This window comes from Mandrillus leucophaeus, unplaced genomic scaffold, assembly GCF_000951045.1.
Source record: "Mandrillus leucophaeus isolate KB7577 unplaced genomic scaffold, Mleu.le_1.0 Scaffold768, whole genome shotgun sequence".
NCBI classification, from domain to species: Eukaryota; Metazoa; Chordata; class Mammalia; order Primates; family Cercopithecidae; genus Mandrillus; species Mandrillus leucophaeus.
The window spans coordinates 347,727-362,364 of NW_012108341.1; the positions used below are offsets into that span (position 1 = coordinate 347,727).

A 14,638-nucleotide genomic window follows, 5' to 3' on the forward strand; every position below is an offset into this window, starting at 1 on the left:
AAGCCAGTTTTCAATATTCAGTATCAGGTCATTACTGAAAATGACAGAATTGGCTGCTCTAGAGTTTGTGGTTTGAAGAATGTCAAAGTGAGTGTAGGGAAGGTATCCTTGACTCAGCCAGCCAGGCAGTGACTTTGAATTTTTTGTGCTGAGTTTTGACATGATTATGAAGAATGAGCATAAAATGGGGAGATTATTTTTTCATATATTACATAATCCTTAATATTAGATGAATAACTATAAAATGCCACAAAGAGATCACTGATGCCACTACACAGTTAACAATTATCAAAGGTTTCATTTTCTGCATTTTTGGATTTTAATTCAGTTCAGCAACATAGCACTTAATATAATCCAAACACTTTTTATTTCTCTTATAACTTCAATAAAAAAGAGATAATTTTCAATTAGTATAGTTACGTGTTTAAAAATTGATGTAACTGATACACCATAAAATTCACCCTTTTAAAAAATTTACAATTTGGCTGGTTGTTGTGGCGCACACCTATAATCCTAGTACTTTGGAAGGCCAAGATGGGCAGATCACCTGAGGTCAGAAGTTCGAGACCAGCCTGGCCAACATGATGAAACTTTGTCTCTACTAAAATGCAAAAATTAGGTGGGTGTGGTGGCACGCCCATGTAATCCCAGCTACTACTCAGGAGGCTGAGGTGGGAGAATTGGTTGAACCTGGAGGCGGAGGCTGCAGTGAACCAAGATCACGTCACTGTACTCCAGCCTGGCTGAGAGAACAAGATCCTGTCTCAAAAAAAAAAAAAAAAATGTACAATTCAATGGGTTTTAGTGTATTCAGAAGGTTGTGTGATCATCACCACTAATTCCAGAACATTTTCATCACTCCCAAAAGAAACCCTATACCCATTAGAAATCACGCCCCATTCCTCCCTTTATCCAGCCTTTAGTGACCTAATGTACTTCATCTCTATGGATTTCCCTATTCTAATACGTAACTTCTTGATTTTTTTCAAAATGCTTTCATATGTGTTATTTTATTCACAATATTTGCCTTTCCAATCGTAAGAATAAGTGTTTTGCCAGACAAAAGATTCTTCACATGACGAAATTTAATCCTAAAACCCTTTGTCCCCCCTCAAAAAACAAATTTAAAGATTAGGTCACTGTATTAGGCAGCTGTATTACCAGAACAATAAAAAATAATTTATGAATTTTGCTATAATAACCTACCTCTAGATTATAGAAACAATTATGCATAACTGGAATTAGGTAGTTAACATCCACAATTTGCATTTCTTTAATATAAGAGGTGATCGTCTGGAAAGTCTCAAAGCGAAGGTCAAAGTTGATATCATCAAGATGTCTTTGATCGAAGGCGTTAAGCTATAAGAAATGTCATTGAAATTATATAAATGAAGGTATATAAATCTTAAGTAAACAAAAATGATAATACTTTTGAAGCCAAAGAGAACCCTTTTTTCTTACCTTGACAACATCAGTAATATATTTTAACCCACTCTCAAAATCAGAAAGAGTCTGAAAGGAAAGAAAACAGTGTATTACCTTAACTTTTCTGCCCTCCTCCCCTCAGTTCCCTGTCTCGACTCAAATTCGTATAAAAACATCACCCTGGCATGAAGAGAGCCCCTAATATGGTTTATAAGTCATAATTACATTTTTTTAAAAAGGGTGATTTGGAGTAAAAATGAATAGTACAGACCTCGAAAACTGTACAAAGCAATTTTCTTGACAGTTTGTTCTTAATAACTGAGAAAAGTTTTGCTATAGGCTTGAGGAAGCTTGTAGGGTCCACACAATGCTTTAACAAGTTTTGTACTGTCACCAGAATATCAACCTCTGTATCCTTGGGGAGAAATATTAAGAGAAGTCATATTTCAGTAAGTTATAAACTGGTCAAATTATACTTTAATATATCACAACATAGAAAACAATTACAAATAAGGTATGAAAGTAGTAATTGGAAAAATTATTTTATCATCTTTTAAAAGTTTTTAGCATTTTAATTTAACGTAAAACCCTTAAGAATGTGTGAATCAGTTTCTTCCTTTAATTCTAATAAGCAATATATGTAGTTTTGAAACATAATTTCTTCTATTGTCTAATCAAAAAAGATACAAGAAAATGAGCTTGCTGAAGTACAGTAGTCCCTCAGTATCCAAGGGGGACTGGTTCCAGAACCCCAAAAAATACCAAACTCCAAGGATGTTTAAGTCCCTTATATAAAGTGGCATGGCATTTACATATCACCCACACACCCTTCTGTATGTTTTAAGTCACCTCTAGATTACTTATAATACCCAATACAATGTAAATGCTACGTAAATGGTTGTTATACTCCATTTTTAAACTTTGCATCATTTTTATTTTTATTTTATTTATTTATTCATTTTGAGGTGGAGTCTCAAAAGTCCATTCTGGAGTACAGTGACATGATCTCGGCTCACCACAACCTCCACCTCCTGGGTTCAGGTGATTCTCCTGCTTAAGCCTCCTGAGTAGCTGGGAGTACAGGCACATGCCACCATGCCTGGCTAATTTTTGTATTTTTAGTAGAAACGGGGTTTCACTATATGGGCCAGGCTGGTCATGAACTCCTGACCTCGTGATCTGCCTGCCTTAGCCTCCCAAAGTGCGGGGATTACAGCCATGAGCCACCACGCCCAGCTGGTTAAAATTTGCATCATTTTTATAATTACATTGTTATTTCTCCAAATATTTTCATCCAAGGTTGGATGAATCCACAGATGTGGAAATGTGAATACAGAGGGCCAATTGTATACACTTCTGGTTGTCCACAGATCTGTGGTCTTCTAAATTGAACAACTGTGTGGTGAGAAATGTTTAGTATCACTACTGAAGTCTGACAAATGAGCATGAGCCACTGGAGGACTCTTAATTAAGACTGAACTGTGGTTTGCAAATCATACCAGAAACACTTAGCTGTGTCTAAATATTAAAAGTCTGATTTTTATTCCGTTTTGCCACTGTGATCTACAATTAAGATTATACAATGCGGCAGGCACGGTGGCTCATGCCTGTAATCCCAGCACTTTGGGTGGCCGAGGCAGGCAGATCACCTGAGGTCAGGAGTTCGAGGCCAGCCTGGCCAACATAGTGAAACCCCGTCTCTACAAAACATACAAAAAAATTAGCTGGGGGTGGTGGTGGGCGCCTGTAGTCCCAGCTACTCGAGGCTGAGGCAGAAGAATTGCTTAAATCCAGGAGGCGGAGGTTGCAGTGAGCCAAGATTGTGCCATGGCACTCCAGCCTGGGACAACAAGAGTGAAACTCCATCTCAAAAAAAAAAATTTTACACAATGCACTTCTTGGGTTCCAGGCTTGTTAGAGAAAGAAAAACGCCTGAAATGAATCAGAAGCTAAACAAGGGAAACAAAGGGGCTAGTACTTTGTTATTGTTGTAGATGATGACATCTCCACTTTCTTGCCTGCCTGCCCCCATTCCTAGCGTCTGTCCTAATCTTTTCCCTCTCATTTTTTAATTTTATTTATTTAATTAATTAATTTTTTTTTTTGAGATGGATTTTCACTCTTGTTGCCCAGGCTGGAGTGCAATGGCGCAGTCTGGGCTCACAGCAACCTCCGCCTCCCGGGTTCAAGCAATTCTCCTGCCTCAGTCTCTCGAGTAGCTGGGATTATGGGCATGTGCCACCACATGTGCCACTGGCTAATTTTGAATTTTTAGTAGAGATGGGGTTTCTCCATGTTGGTCAGGCTGGTCTCGAACTCCCGACCTCAGGTGATCCGCCCACCTGAGCCTCCCAAAGTGCTGGGATTACAGGCGTGAGCCACCCCACCTGGACTAATTTTTGTATTTCTATAAAAAGTCTTTTAAGTTCCTTGGGACAAATGCATCACAAAATCTAGCCAGTAAAAGTGCTGCTCGCAAGTAAACCTAGAGATAAAGCGCTACTCTAAAGACAGAGTAAGTGTCCTATGAGTTTGTACCTCAGCAATATTGCCACGGTGGAGGAATGGAAGGAGAAGCGTAATGAGTAGAGAACTTTGTTCTCTGTCTTTCATAAACTTGCTGATCCTAAAGAAGGAAAAAACAAGTATGTAAGGACCATATACAGGAATATTTCTCTAAGAAGTTAAACTTTTTGTAGAAAAACATCAGTGACTAAAGACACAGTTTTAGCATTCCAATACACAGCTAGCTTTTAAGTATGTGTGCATGTATAAAAAGTTTATCTGAGTTACTTAGCTGTGCTCACTCTTACTCCTCTCCAACATCAAGCTCATGGCTACTATTCTATTTATTTTGCAATATCTGATTGTGTGGGTTACAGTGAACAGGTGAATAGGTGGGTTAGAGTGAACTCCAGTCCTGTAATCTGGCAATTAGTAATTGCTTTACTTTGCAAAGAAACAACATTTTTAAGTGCCAAGACTTAAGGGTTTATGTACAGTATTTCAATTTAACACCCACGATAGCCCTGCAATATAGGAATCGTCAGCCTCATTATGCCCAGAGAAAAACTGAAACTCAGAGAAACTGACGTCTCACAGCTAGAAAGAAGTACAGCAGGTCTTTCAAACTCTGGTCTTTCTGGTACCTAATCTCCTTTCATCATCTTTCTACTACCACATAGCCTAGGATGAAATTTAATGAGTGTATTTAGTATGATTTCCCATTCTGCATAACTTAGAAATACAACAGTATTTTACAAAGCATTGCAAAGAAGTTTCTAGAAGATTCGAACAGATCACTTTTGGTTGATACTGTTTTAAATAACAGAAAAAATACATTTTCAACAACTAAGCCTTATAATGGTCAATTTAAAATTAAGATAGAATTGTTTCTTGCATTCAGGTTTATCAACCTTTCCCTTTACCAAAATCACAACAGACTCCTAGGTCTACTGCCAAACAGACTCTTTAAAAACCCTTGTGAGATCTTCCTGACAAAAAACAGAACAATCTGCTCTTTCAAGTTAATTATTTTTATTATTACACTAAAGAGTAAAAAACCGTAATTCCACAAAACTCAAAATACACAAAGGCTAAACAAACAAATCTATTAGTCTACTTTAGGATTTTGAAAAATCTGTTCCCTTTAATTTTATTAAACAAAGGCAGATGCTATGAACGGTTTCTAGTAAGTATTCCAGCAGAGAAAGGGAATTCTGCATTAACTTAAAAGTAAAGGGGATTAAAAAGTACTAAAAAACTTTTTAGCTCTGTATTGCCAGGTTCAAACACCTGAAAAACAAGGTAATTTTTAAAAATTTTATTTTATTTCATTTTCTGACAAAGTCTTACTCTGTCACCCAGGCTGGGGTGCAGTGGCACGATCTCGGCTCACTGCAACCTCCGCCTCCTGGGTTCAGGTGACTCTCCTGCCTCAGTCTCCCGAGTAGCTGGGATTACAGGTGTCCACCACCAGGCCCAGCTAACTTTTGTATTTTCAGCAGAGACAGGGTTTTGCCATGTTGGTCAGGTTGGTCTTGAACTCCTGACCTCAGGTGATCCACCCACCTCAGCCTCCCAAAGTGCTGGGATTACAGGCGTGAGCCACCATGCCTGGCCAAGATAATAATTTTTTAAAAAGTTAAAACCAAGGATGGTAATGTTATCTTTTAAGTATCAACATATCACTTACTTTGAAAGAATGCCAAGCTCTTTACTGACTTGTGCTCTATTCTTTTTCTTTTTCACCTTTTCTGCACTTATTGTGGTTTTGCTGAGATACTGAAGAATTGCAGGTACATGAGGTAGAATTAATCTTCCTCCTATTGTGATAGACTCTGAAATAGATAATGATTAATGTTTTGATTTTAATAAACTCTCTTAAGGCATAACTGTACAAAATCTTCATGATGATAAGAAAAGCACTCAACCACTATGAACATTTAGTTAAATTTTGATTCTAAATAAACAACTTTCTTCTTACTCAAAATAGCTATATTACTAGTTAAATCAAGAACTTATTTAAGAGACCTTTGAGGCTTTATTTAAACCATTTTTTGGTAATAGTAAGGGAATTATTTGGGATAATATGGTAAGAAGAATGTAGAGACATGACAGTAGAAATCATTTTCATAATTTCCTGGAGGAGAGTTGAGACTTCTTGAAGAGTAAATAATCTATTCTTATAACTGCAAAGAAAATTCAGTTTATATAAATTAGTATTAGTTCCCAGAGAAAAGAAACTTATGAGCACATGCTCTCAAGTGAGTCAGATTATACTGATCTTTTTTCTCTTCTGAGGAAACAATTGCTACATCAGAAGTCTAAGAATTATCTGCTTTGTCATCATACACACCATCTATGTTTTCCGCTATGCCAGGGTATACACATCCAGTTACCAGCAAGTTCAAAACTGATTCTGTGGGCTCGAAATCTGGAAGGTTAAGAAGGTCATCAACTATGTCCATTACAATAGTAGCTGTGGCATCAGAAAGATTCTTTGCTGAGAGAAGTGCAAAAACATTGGTCAGGATATCACATTCTGGGTGCCCAGGCTTCTGTTTAGCCAGCAAAGGGAAATACCTGGAAGAAAAAACATTGTAGTAATCATCTTATTCTCAACGTGTTCACTTCTAAAAACATGTCCATATGAATTTTCACCATGAGTTTAACAAATATATATGTGTATGTGTGTGTGTTTCCACATTAATAAGATTATTCAAAGGGGAATTACATTAAATCTAAAATTCGCTGGATAATAGAAATTCTAAGTATTACATTACAAACATATTACTTAGGCACTTTATATATATTTCTCATTTCTCATAACCTTTCTATGTGGTAGTATCATTATTCCCACATTATGGATGAGAAAACAGATTTGTCCGAAGCCACTGAGCTAATAATAGAGCTGAGATTTGAATCACAATCAAACTCCAATGTCTAAGCTCTTTCTAAAAGAGACTTACTGAAAACAGACTACTTTTCAATTATAAGCTTTCTAGAACGTGAATGTTTAAACACTCACATAAAACCCTATGTACTAGAACACAGGAGTTAGGAGTACAGACCAAACAAACGTTTATTGATCAGGATATAGAACATTCAATGTTGGGAGACGGGGATGAATCCATCCCCAATAATGAAAGACTCACATGAAAGTTATAAATATCCTTCCTAATGAAAATGCACCAACAAGGGCAGAGGGACAAAGGCTTTCCAGCCAAGGGTAAACCAGCAGCTGATTCAGTCAGAAATGCAATCCTAACAATTACTAGGAAGGTCAAACAGAAACAGTTCAGATAGTTTGCCTTTTTCAATTCATCATCACTGGGGAGCGGGGGGAAAGAGCTTGAGCTCTTTAACATACTTAGCATTGACAAACTGACAGAAAAGTTCTAAGAGGTTATATTCGTACATCTTTCTGTCCAACAAATATTGTGCATAGTATGGGCAGGCTCTACACAAGGCACTTTATATTATAAATTATCACCTCTATTATCAATGAAGTGGGTTTTCACTTCATTGGTGAAGTGGGTCTTCACCAATAAATGGGTATTATACCCATTTTACAGGTGATGAAACTGAGGCTCAGAGGCCAACTTGACCAAAAGAACGCACAGTGGTGCTAGGATTTGAAGCTAGGTTAGTGTGACTTCAGAGACTGTGCTCTTAATCACTATGTTGTTTTGTTGTCTTAAACTTTTTCTAGCAGAAAAGGGAAGAGAACTGCTTACTACTGCAGGTAAAGTCCTAGCAAGAGCCCATTCAGATACAATGCAACTTCCCAGCGACCAAACCGTTTTCCCTTGACCAACGTAACTTGCTGCCACAGTACAATGAGCATGCTACATGCTAATGTGCATGGCTCAATCAGCAATTCCAATCACTCAAACAACATGCAATGATCATCAACTACACATAGATGAAGATGTGTAACCCTCTTTGCCCTGAAGGAGCTGTGGATAATAAGTTATGAAGACAGATGAATACAACAAAGGCAGTATGTGATGACAGGGCCTTACAGAGCTGGAAGGGGCATGCAGGAAGAAGAGACTGTGTGCTATGCTGGGGCTGCAGTGACTAGAACCAGAGCAGCTAAGAAAGGGGTCTGGGACAGTCCCGGTTTACACTGGCTGTTTTGACTTATTTATTACATCTCTTTTCATCCTCAGGAGTTTTTCAATGTGGACAAAAAAGTATATGCTCACCCTAGTTAGTAAGTTTTTGCTGCCCTGAGTTCACCTAATTTCTGAGAAAATTTAAACTTACTTATAAGCTAGTAAAATGCTAGACTTCTCTATAGATGAAAAATCTGTTTTAATTTCTCATTGACACTATGTAAACAGGAACTACACTTAAAAATCTTTTTTTTTTATTAAAAAGTAACATTCCCATTGAAGGGGTTCTGAAATATTCATTCGTTAATTCTTCCACACACAACGTCATATGCATATCTATTGCTATGTGGATTCCAAGGGAAGTCAACAATTTTAGAGATTTCTTTCAGGTAAGTTTTAAGTATAAAAGGAAAAAGAGGTTCTCCTCCATTGCTATGTGGCTTCTATTTACCCAACCAAAACATGAGAAATTGCAGAAAAGAATGAAGTGGATCCAACAATGTGGCTCAATACCTTGAATAAGGCCCCAACGAATATGAAAATGAATCTCTATTGTAAAGTCTTCCTGGATGAAAGTCCTTCATGGCTTATTTGCATGGAAATGACAAAACTACATACAACATTTCTCAAGTATGCCTATGAAGAGTCGCTTACAAATGTCCAATGATAAAGATATAAAATTGCTGTGTCAAATTGGGGAATAAATGTAGACAACTTACTATTAGTAAAATAGACAAGTTTTCCTGAGGAAGACAATGTCAAGGTTTTTGGTTTGTTTTTGAAGACTAATAACATGAAGAAATGTTCATGACATAAAGATACACGAAAAAAACAAAATCAAAAGCCAGTTATACAGTATGATTCCAATCTTGTAAAAACCAAGACTATGATTTTAACATCACTGAATCAATAAAACCTTTTCTGACCATGAGAGCTGAATGTACATTTAGATGGAGTTTCACAAAGAAGACAATCGTCTAGAAAATCTAGAAAGCTTGTGAGGTTTTCCTGATTTTCAGTGGGAACTGGGAAAAACACATAGAATGCCAATTACAAGTCAGCATTTATTTTTAAGCAAGCATGCAGAAAATGATAATATTTATGTGATGATATAACTATCTGGTGTGTTTCACATTGTTTCTCCCTATGCCAGGCCAAATCAAACTGCTGACATAATTATTACATATATTAGAAGAACATCTCTATCAACTCTAATACTTAAAATTTTCAAGTTTTAATCAAACTGTAAAAATTACCAAAAAAGTATTAGTTTTAGCTGTAATACATACTCTAAAATTTTCTTTACTTTGTAAGATGTTATTTTACCTATTTTTACTTTTTAATTATTATAAAAAATTCAAACAGTCCAAAAGATGTATTATGAAAACTCTCCTCTCCCTGCTTTGGTCCACCCAAACCTCCACGTGCTATGGCCACATTGTTAATAGTTCTCATATGTCCTTCTGGACAGTTTCTATTTCATTTCATATTTATATACACAGACACATACCTTCCTGCATCACACTATATATATTGTCTAGCAATTTATCTTTTTATCTTTTTTTTTTTTTTTTGAGACAGGGTCTCGCTTTCTCCCAGGCTAGAATGCAGTGGCATGATCATGGCTCATTGTAGCCTCGACTTTGTGGGCTCAAGTGATCCTCCCACCTCAGCCTCCAAGTAGCTGGAACTACAGCAATGTGCCACATGCCCAGCCAATTTTTTGATTTTCAGTAAAGACAAGACCTCACTACGTCGTCCATACTGGTCTCGAACACCTGAGGTCAAGCAATCCTGCTTCTGCCTCCCAAAGTGCTGGGATTACAGGCGTGAGCCACCATGCATGGCTATATTTTTCTTTAAACTATGTATTTTCATATCTTTCCTTGCTTTTACTCAGCTGCCTCATTCTCTTTAACTGTATCAAAAGTAGTTCACTGTATGGAAAGACCATAAATTACATTATTAGTTCCCTGGACTGCTTTAACCAGATTCGTCTAAAACATTGCCCCTTTTAAAGAAGGAAAAAAGAAAGGTTATACCTTGCGTTTCTGCTCCAGATACTGATCAGTTTCAGCAGAGGAGTAGGAGAATATTGACTCTCAGATCCAAGCCTGCTGATCTAGGAGACAAAGTAAAAAACAGAATACCAAATACATATACCAAATTATAGAAAAACCACAAATAACAAGCACAGAAATCACAGCAGAGGATGAAAAAGACAAAGGACAGAGATTAACATCCAATGACAGAATAAGAAAAAGTATAAAGAGATCCAAAAGAACATATACACAGGAAAAATGGCAAAGGTGATGCATGGGAGTGCTAGACACTAGAAAATAAATGGTATTTTAAGTTTCAGAGTGTTGAAAATGACTGGGACCTCCAACACCTAGAAACATTTCCTAAAATCAAATCTCTCTTTCAGTCTACACCTATACCAGTTATCATCACCAAGGGATTACAACCAGAGAAATCAAAATAGGAAGTCTGTAATAGAAACACCTGTGTGTTTTCCCTCACGCTTGTCAAAAGCCAGAGGCAATGCTATGTGAGGTGCTATAAAAATCATGTTACAGGCCAGGCGCAGTGGCTCACGCCTGTAATCCCAGCACTTTGGGAGGCCGAGGCAGATGGATCACCTAAGGTCAGGAGTTCAAGACCAGCCTGGCCAACAAGGCGAAACTCCATCTCTACTAAAAATACAAAAATTAGCTGGGCATCATGGTGCATGCCTGTAATTCCAGCTACCTGGGAGGCTGAGGCAGGAGAATCTCTTTCTTGAACTCAGGAGGCAGAGGTTGCAGTAAGCGAGACTTAACATAAAGTTATGTTACAGTTGTTAAGAGACACATTCATATCAGTTGAGCCTTAAGTGTAAATGCTATGGTATAGCAGAAACTAACTCTTGAGTTTTAGGTGGTAGTGAAGGCAAAGAAAAGTGTTCTAAAAACTTCCAGAAAGAAGGGCTCGATGTAAAAGAAAAGACCCAGGTAAGCATTCATGTCTGGGTGGTAGCTATGTTGGTGAGTTAGTAATAAAGGAAAAAGCAGAAGGCATACAGGCAGATGTAGAAATTGAGATTTACCTGGGGCCAAACTGCACCATGAAACACAGCATCAATTTCTTCTGTTCTAAACTGATATGATTCCCAGTCCAAAAAGATATCAGTTACCATTTTGATTCCAAGACGTCTTAAATTTTTCAATGGATTAATAAATCTCAGCTGTATCTGTAAAACAAAGATCTTCTGTTTAAAAAATACATATATATCATTTTTATCCCTGATTCCTCAGAGAGGCACTCTTACTCAGGTGGCTAAGAATTAAACTGGAAATCCTATTACTAAATCTGTTGACTTGATTTATATGGGAACACCAACCAAGCAAATTGTCTTACTTTTCTCATTGAACAAGAAAAGAAAGCAGAGTCTTAAAACAATATCACTGCCTAGTAGTCACACTAGTTATCCTTAAGAAAAAACATTATTACAGCTGGAATAGTTGTTTTGTAGTCTATATTGTTTTACTGTTTTATTCAAGTAAAATCCTGATTTCTTCCCACGAATAGAGAATTCTAAACAAAGCAAAAATTTTTTTTTTCTTTTTTTCCCCAACATAATGCCTTATATTAGGGGGGAAAAATTAAATCTTCATTTCAAATGAAAGTCATTTTTCTATGTATTTTCATACTTACTATTTTATAAGACTAGAAGTTATAAATTATTCTTGTTAAAATTAGCCTAGGGGACTGGTTAAGGGATTTATGACTTTTCCATACAGTGAAATACTTTGTACAGCAAGAGGATGAGGTGACTGAATCAAGGGATAGGAAGATTTCAGCATACATAGTTCAAAGAAAAATGCAATTTAGAAAGAAATATGATTTGTCTGTTTAGAGGCATAGAGGCTGGAATGAGTGTGAAGTAAAAGCAAACCTTTAAAATAACAAACATTGCTACTTCCACTGGCATCTCCTTCCCTGTGAGTTATACAATCACAAATTCACAGCCAATTTGTTCAGGCTCAGAACAGGACAATTTATTGAGTCCCTACTAATGGCTCCAGTGGCATGCCAGCCACGGTCGTGACCTCAATTCAACTGAAAATCTTATTAAAGGCAAATTTATTGAATGTATGTAAGAGACTGAAAATGCCAAAGACATTTCTTTTTTCTTTCTTTTTTTTTTTTTTTTGAGATGCAGTTTCACTCTTGTTGCCCAGAATGAACTGCAATGACACAATCTGGGATCACTGCAACCTAAGCCTCCTGGGTTCAAGTGATTCTCCTGCCTCAGCCTCCTGAGTAGCAGGGATTACAGGCATGTGCCACTATGCCCGGCTCATTTTGTATTTCTGGTAGAGACAGGGTTTCTCCATGTTGGTCAGGCTGGTCTCGAACTTCCCATCTCAGGTGATCCACCAGTCTCGACCTCCCAAAGTGCTCAGACTGCAGGCGTGAGCCACTGCGCCTGGCCCAAAGATATTTCAGTAGGAGGAATTACTACAAATTTCAGGACAGAGCTTCATGGATTAGGCAGATTTCTACTGGGTACTAAAGAATGAAGAGCTTTAGGCCAAGCAGAGGAGAGACAAGGGCCTCAGAGGGATTTTGCCCTAGCACAGAAAGTTTAAAAAAAAAAAAAAAAAAAAGGGAGAAGATTCAACCCCTGCTCGTTTTCCCACTTGATTAGGAAACTGTGGGCTCTAGACATAAAAGTGATAATTTATTTTTATATATCACCTTAATTACCTACGTTAAAACCTAAAAGTCACCTTGCAATTTATAAAGACAACACAAATGCTCTCATACAGTGAATATCAAGTCTTATGGCCAAGATAACATGAAGAAAACTAATAGGAAAATTACGTATCATGAAAATCTGATAATCTGACCAACAGAAGTATTTGAATCTGATATAGCACATTTTAAATTCAAGTAAATATGAACAAGGATGTCATTAGTTTGCTGAGCAAGCCTGAGGAATCACGGTATCTCACATATGGTCTACTTTTAGCTTATTATCTTATTATACAAGTCACAAAGGAATTGACAGTAAGCAAGCACAGGTGATGTAGTTACAAGTCATTCTGCTCTGCTTCAACTAGCAATATTTTTATCAGCTGCATCAAGTTTAGTGAAAGATAAAAATCATCCCTGATATTTGAAAAAACATGGTATCTGGAGGAAATATGAAGCTCACAACTGCAAACATGATATCAAATAGACACTCCCCACCCGTCTCCCATTCCCACCAACCACCCTTCCCATCGGGTACAATCTGCATGTTCTATTCATTTCTGTAACTAAAGCGCCAGCTGCCCAATTTACTCAATAATTGTTGAATAAACTAGAGAAAAACCCTGAAAATGAGCAATCATACACTTTAATTCCTAGAGGAACAGTCAATATGATTGAGTTTGTGTGTGTTTACAAGTTACATTGTTGCTTAAATGTAAAAAAAAAACCCCAAAACCAACAATTTTCAAGTATCTTTCAATGCCGATCAATGCCCTGAAGGAAAGACACAAAAAAGTAAATATATAACTGAGCTGAAGCACATAAATGTAGAACATTAACTCACTTAAGCAAAACTACTGTGCAATAATTCACTAAGGAATTCCTTGGATGGGTCCAAGAATTTCAAAGGAAAATATAAGAAAGCTCATATCTGTCAACAAGCTTAAAAATCTCATTAACTAATGAACTGTGATATTGCATAAATGATCCTTCGAGTTACTGATTATTGACTTGGGAGGGAGGCTGTATTACTAAGTAACTTCTAAGTTAACCAAAAATGTGAAGGCACTACACAGGCAAACCTTTCAAAATTTAATATATTCATATACAGATAAAGTCACTGTCACTTGCTACAAGGCATAAACAGGTTCTCACTTAATTCTTCCCGTGGCCCTTATTATGCTCTCATTTAACAGAGAAAGAACTTTCTAAGACCACTTTTCTGCTTCCATTCTTGGCCTCCCATAGTCCCTTTTCCACAAAGCCACCAAAGCAGTATTTTTAAAACACTACACAGTCCTTATCACTCACCTCCTTCGAGCCTCTCAGCAGTTTCCGTTATCTTTAGAAGTAAATTCATCCCCTCGTCATAACCTACAAGGTCCTACAGAGCCCATACGACCCACCTCTTCATCCTCACCTTACATGACTCTTCCTGCTCCTGGTGCTCTAGCCACCACAGCCTTGTCTATTCTTACAATATGTCAAGACCATTCCCAACCAGGGATTTTGCACTAGTCATTTTCTTTGCCTGAAATGTTCTTCTCATGGTGAGGTGTAAGCTCAAAGATCACCTTTTTATAGAGGACCCTCACCATCCTAGTAAATGAAGCACCTATCCACCCTCACACTAGTCACTCTATAATATTTCCTCATCTTACATTAAATTTTGCACATCTTCCATGTCTCTCCTTAACATGCTCATGATTTCTTCTACTTTCTCTAATATATGGAGTGTTTTTATAATAGCTATTTTAATGTCCTTGTCTAATTTTTTTTTTTTTTTTTTTTTTGAGTTTCACCCTGTTGCCCAGGCTGGAATGCAGTGGTTTGATCTTGGCCTACTACAG

At 37.2% G+C, this 14,638-nt stretch overlaps 1 protein-coding gene across 1 annotated transcript in view; it reads right to left on the bottom strand.

Annotated features, from left to right (window-relative positions):
* UTP20 (UTP20, small subunit (SSU) processome component, homolog (yeast)) overlaps window positions 1-14,638 on the bottom strand; it is a 131,274-nt gene that overhangs the window by 64,357 nt on the left and 52,279 nt on the right. The window contains exons 28-35 of the mRNA XM_011966643.1: window positions 11,137-11,280; window positions 10,091-10,170; window positions 6,284-6,510; window positions 5,621-5,765; window positions 3,964-4,051; window positions 1,697-1,840; window positions 1,462-1,512; window positions 1,207-1,359 (exon numbers count right to left, since the gene is read on the bottom strand). Of these exons, the coding sequence (XP_011822033.1) occupies window positions 1,207-1,359; window positions 1,462-1,512; window positions 1,697-1,840; window positions 3,964-4,051; window positions 5,621-5,765; window positions 6,284-6,510; window positions 10,091-10,170; window positions 11,137-11,280 (1,032 nt within the window). The remainder of the gene's footprint in view (window positions 1-1,206; window positions 1,360-1,461; window positions 1,513-1,696; window positions 1,841-3,963; window positions 4,052-5,620; window positions 5,766-6,283; window positions 6,511-10,090; window positions 10,171-11,136; window positions 11,281-14,638) is intronic.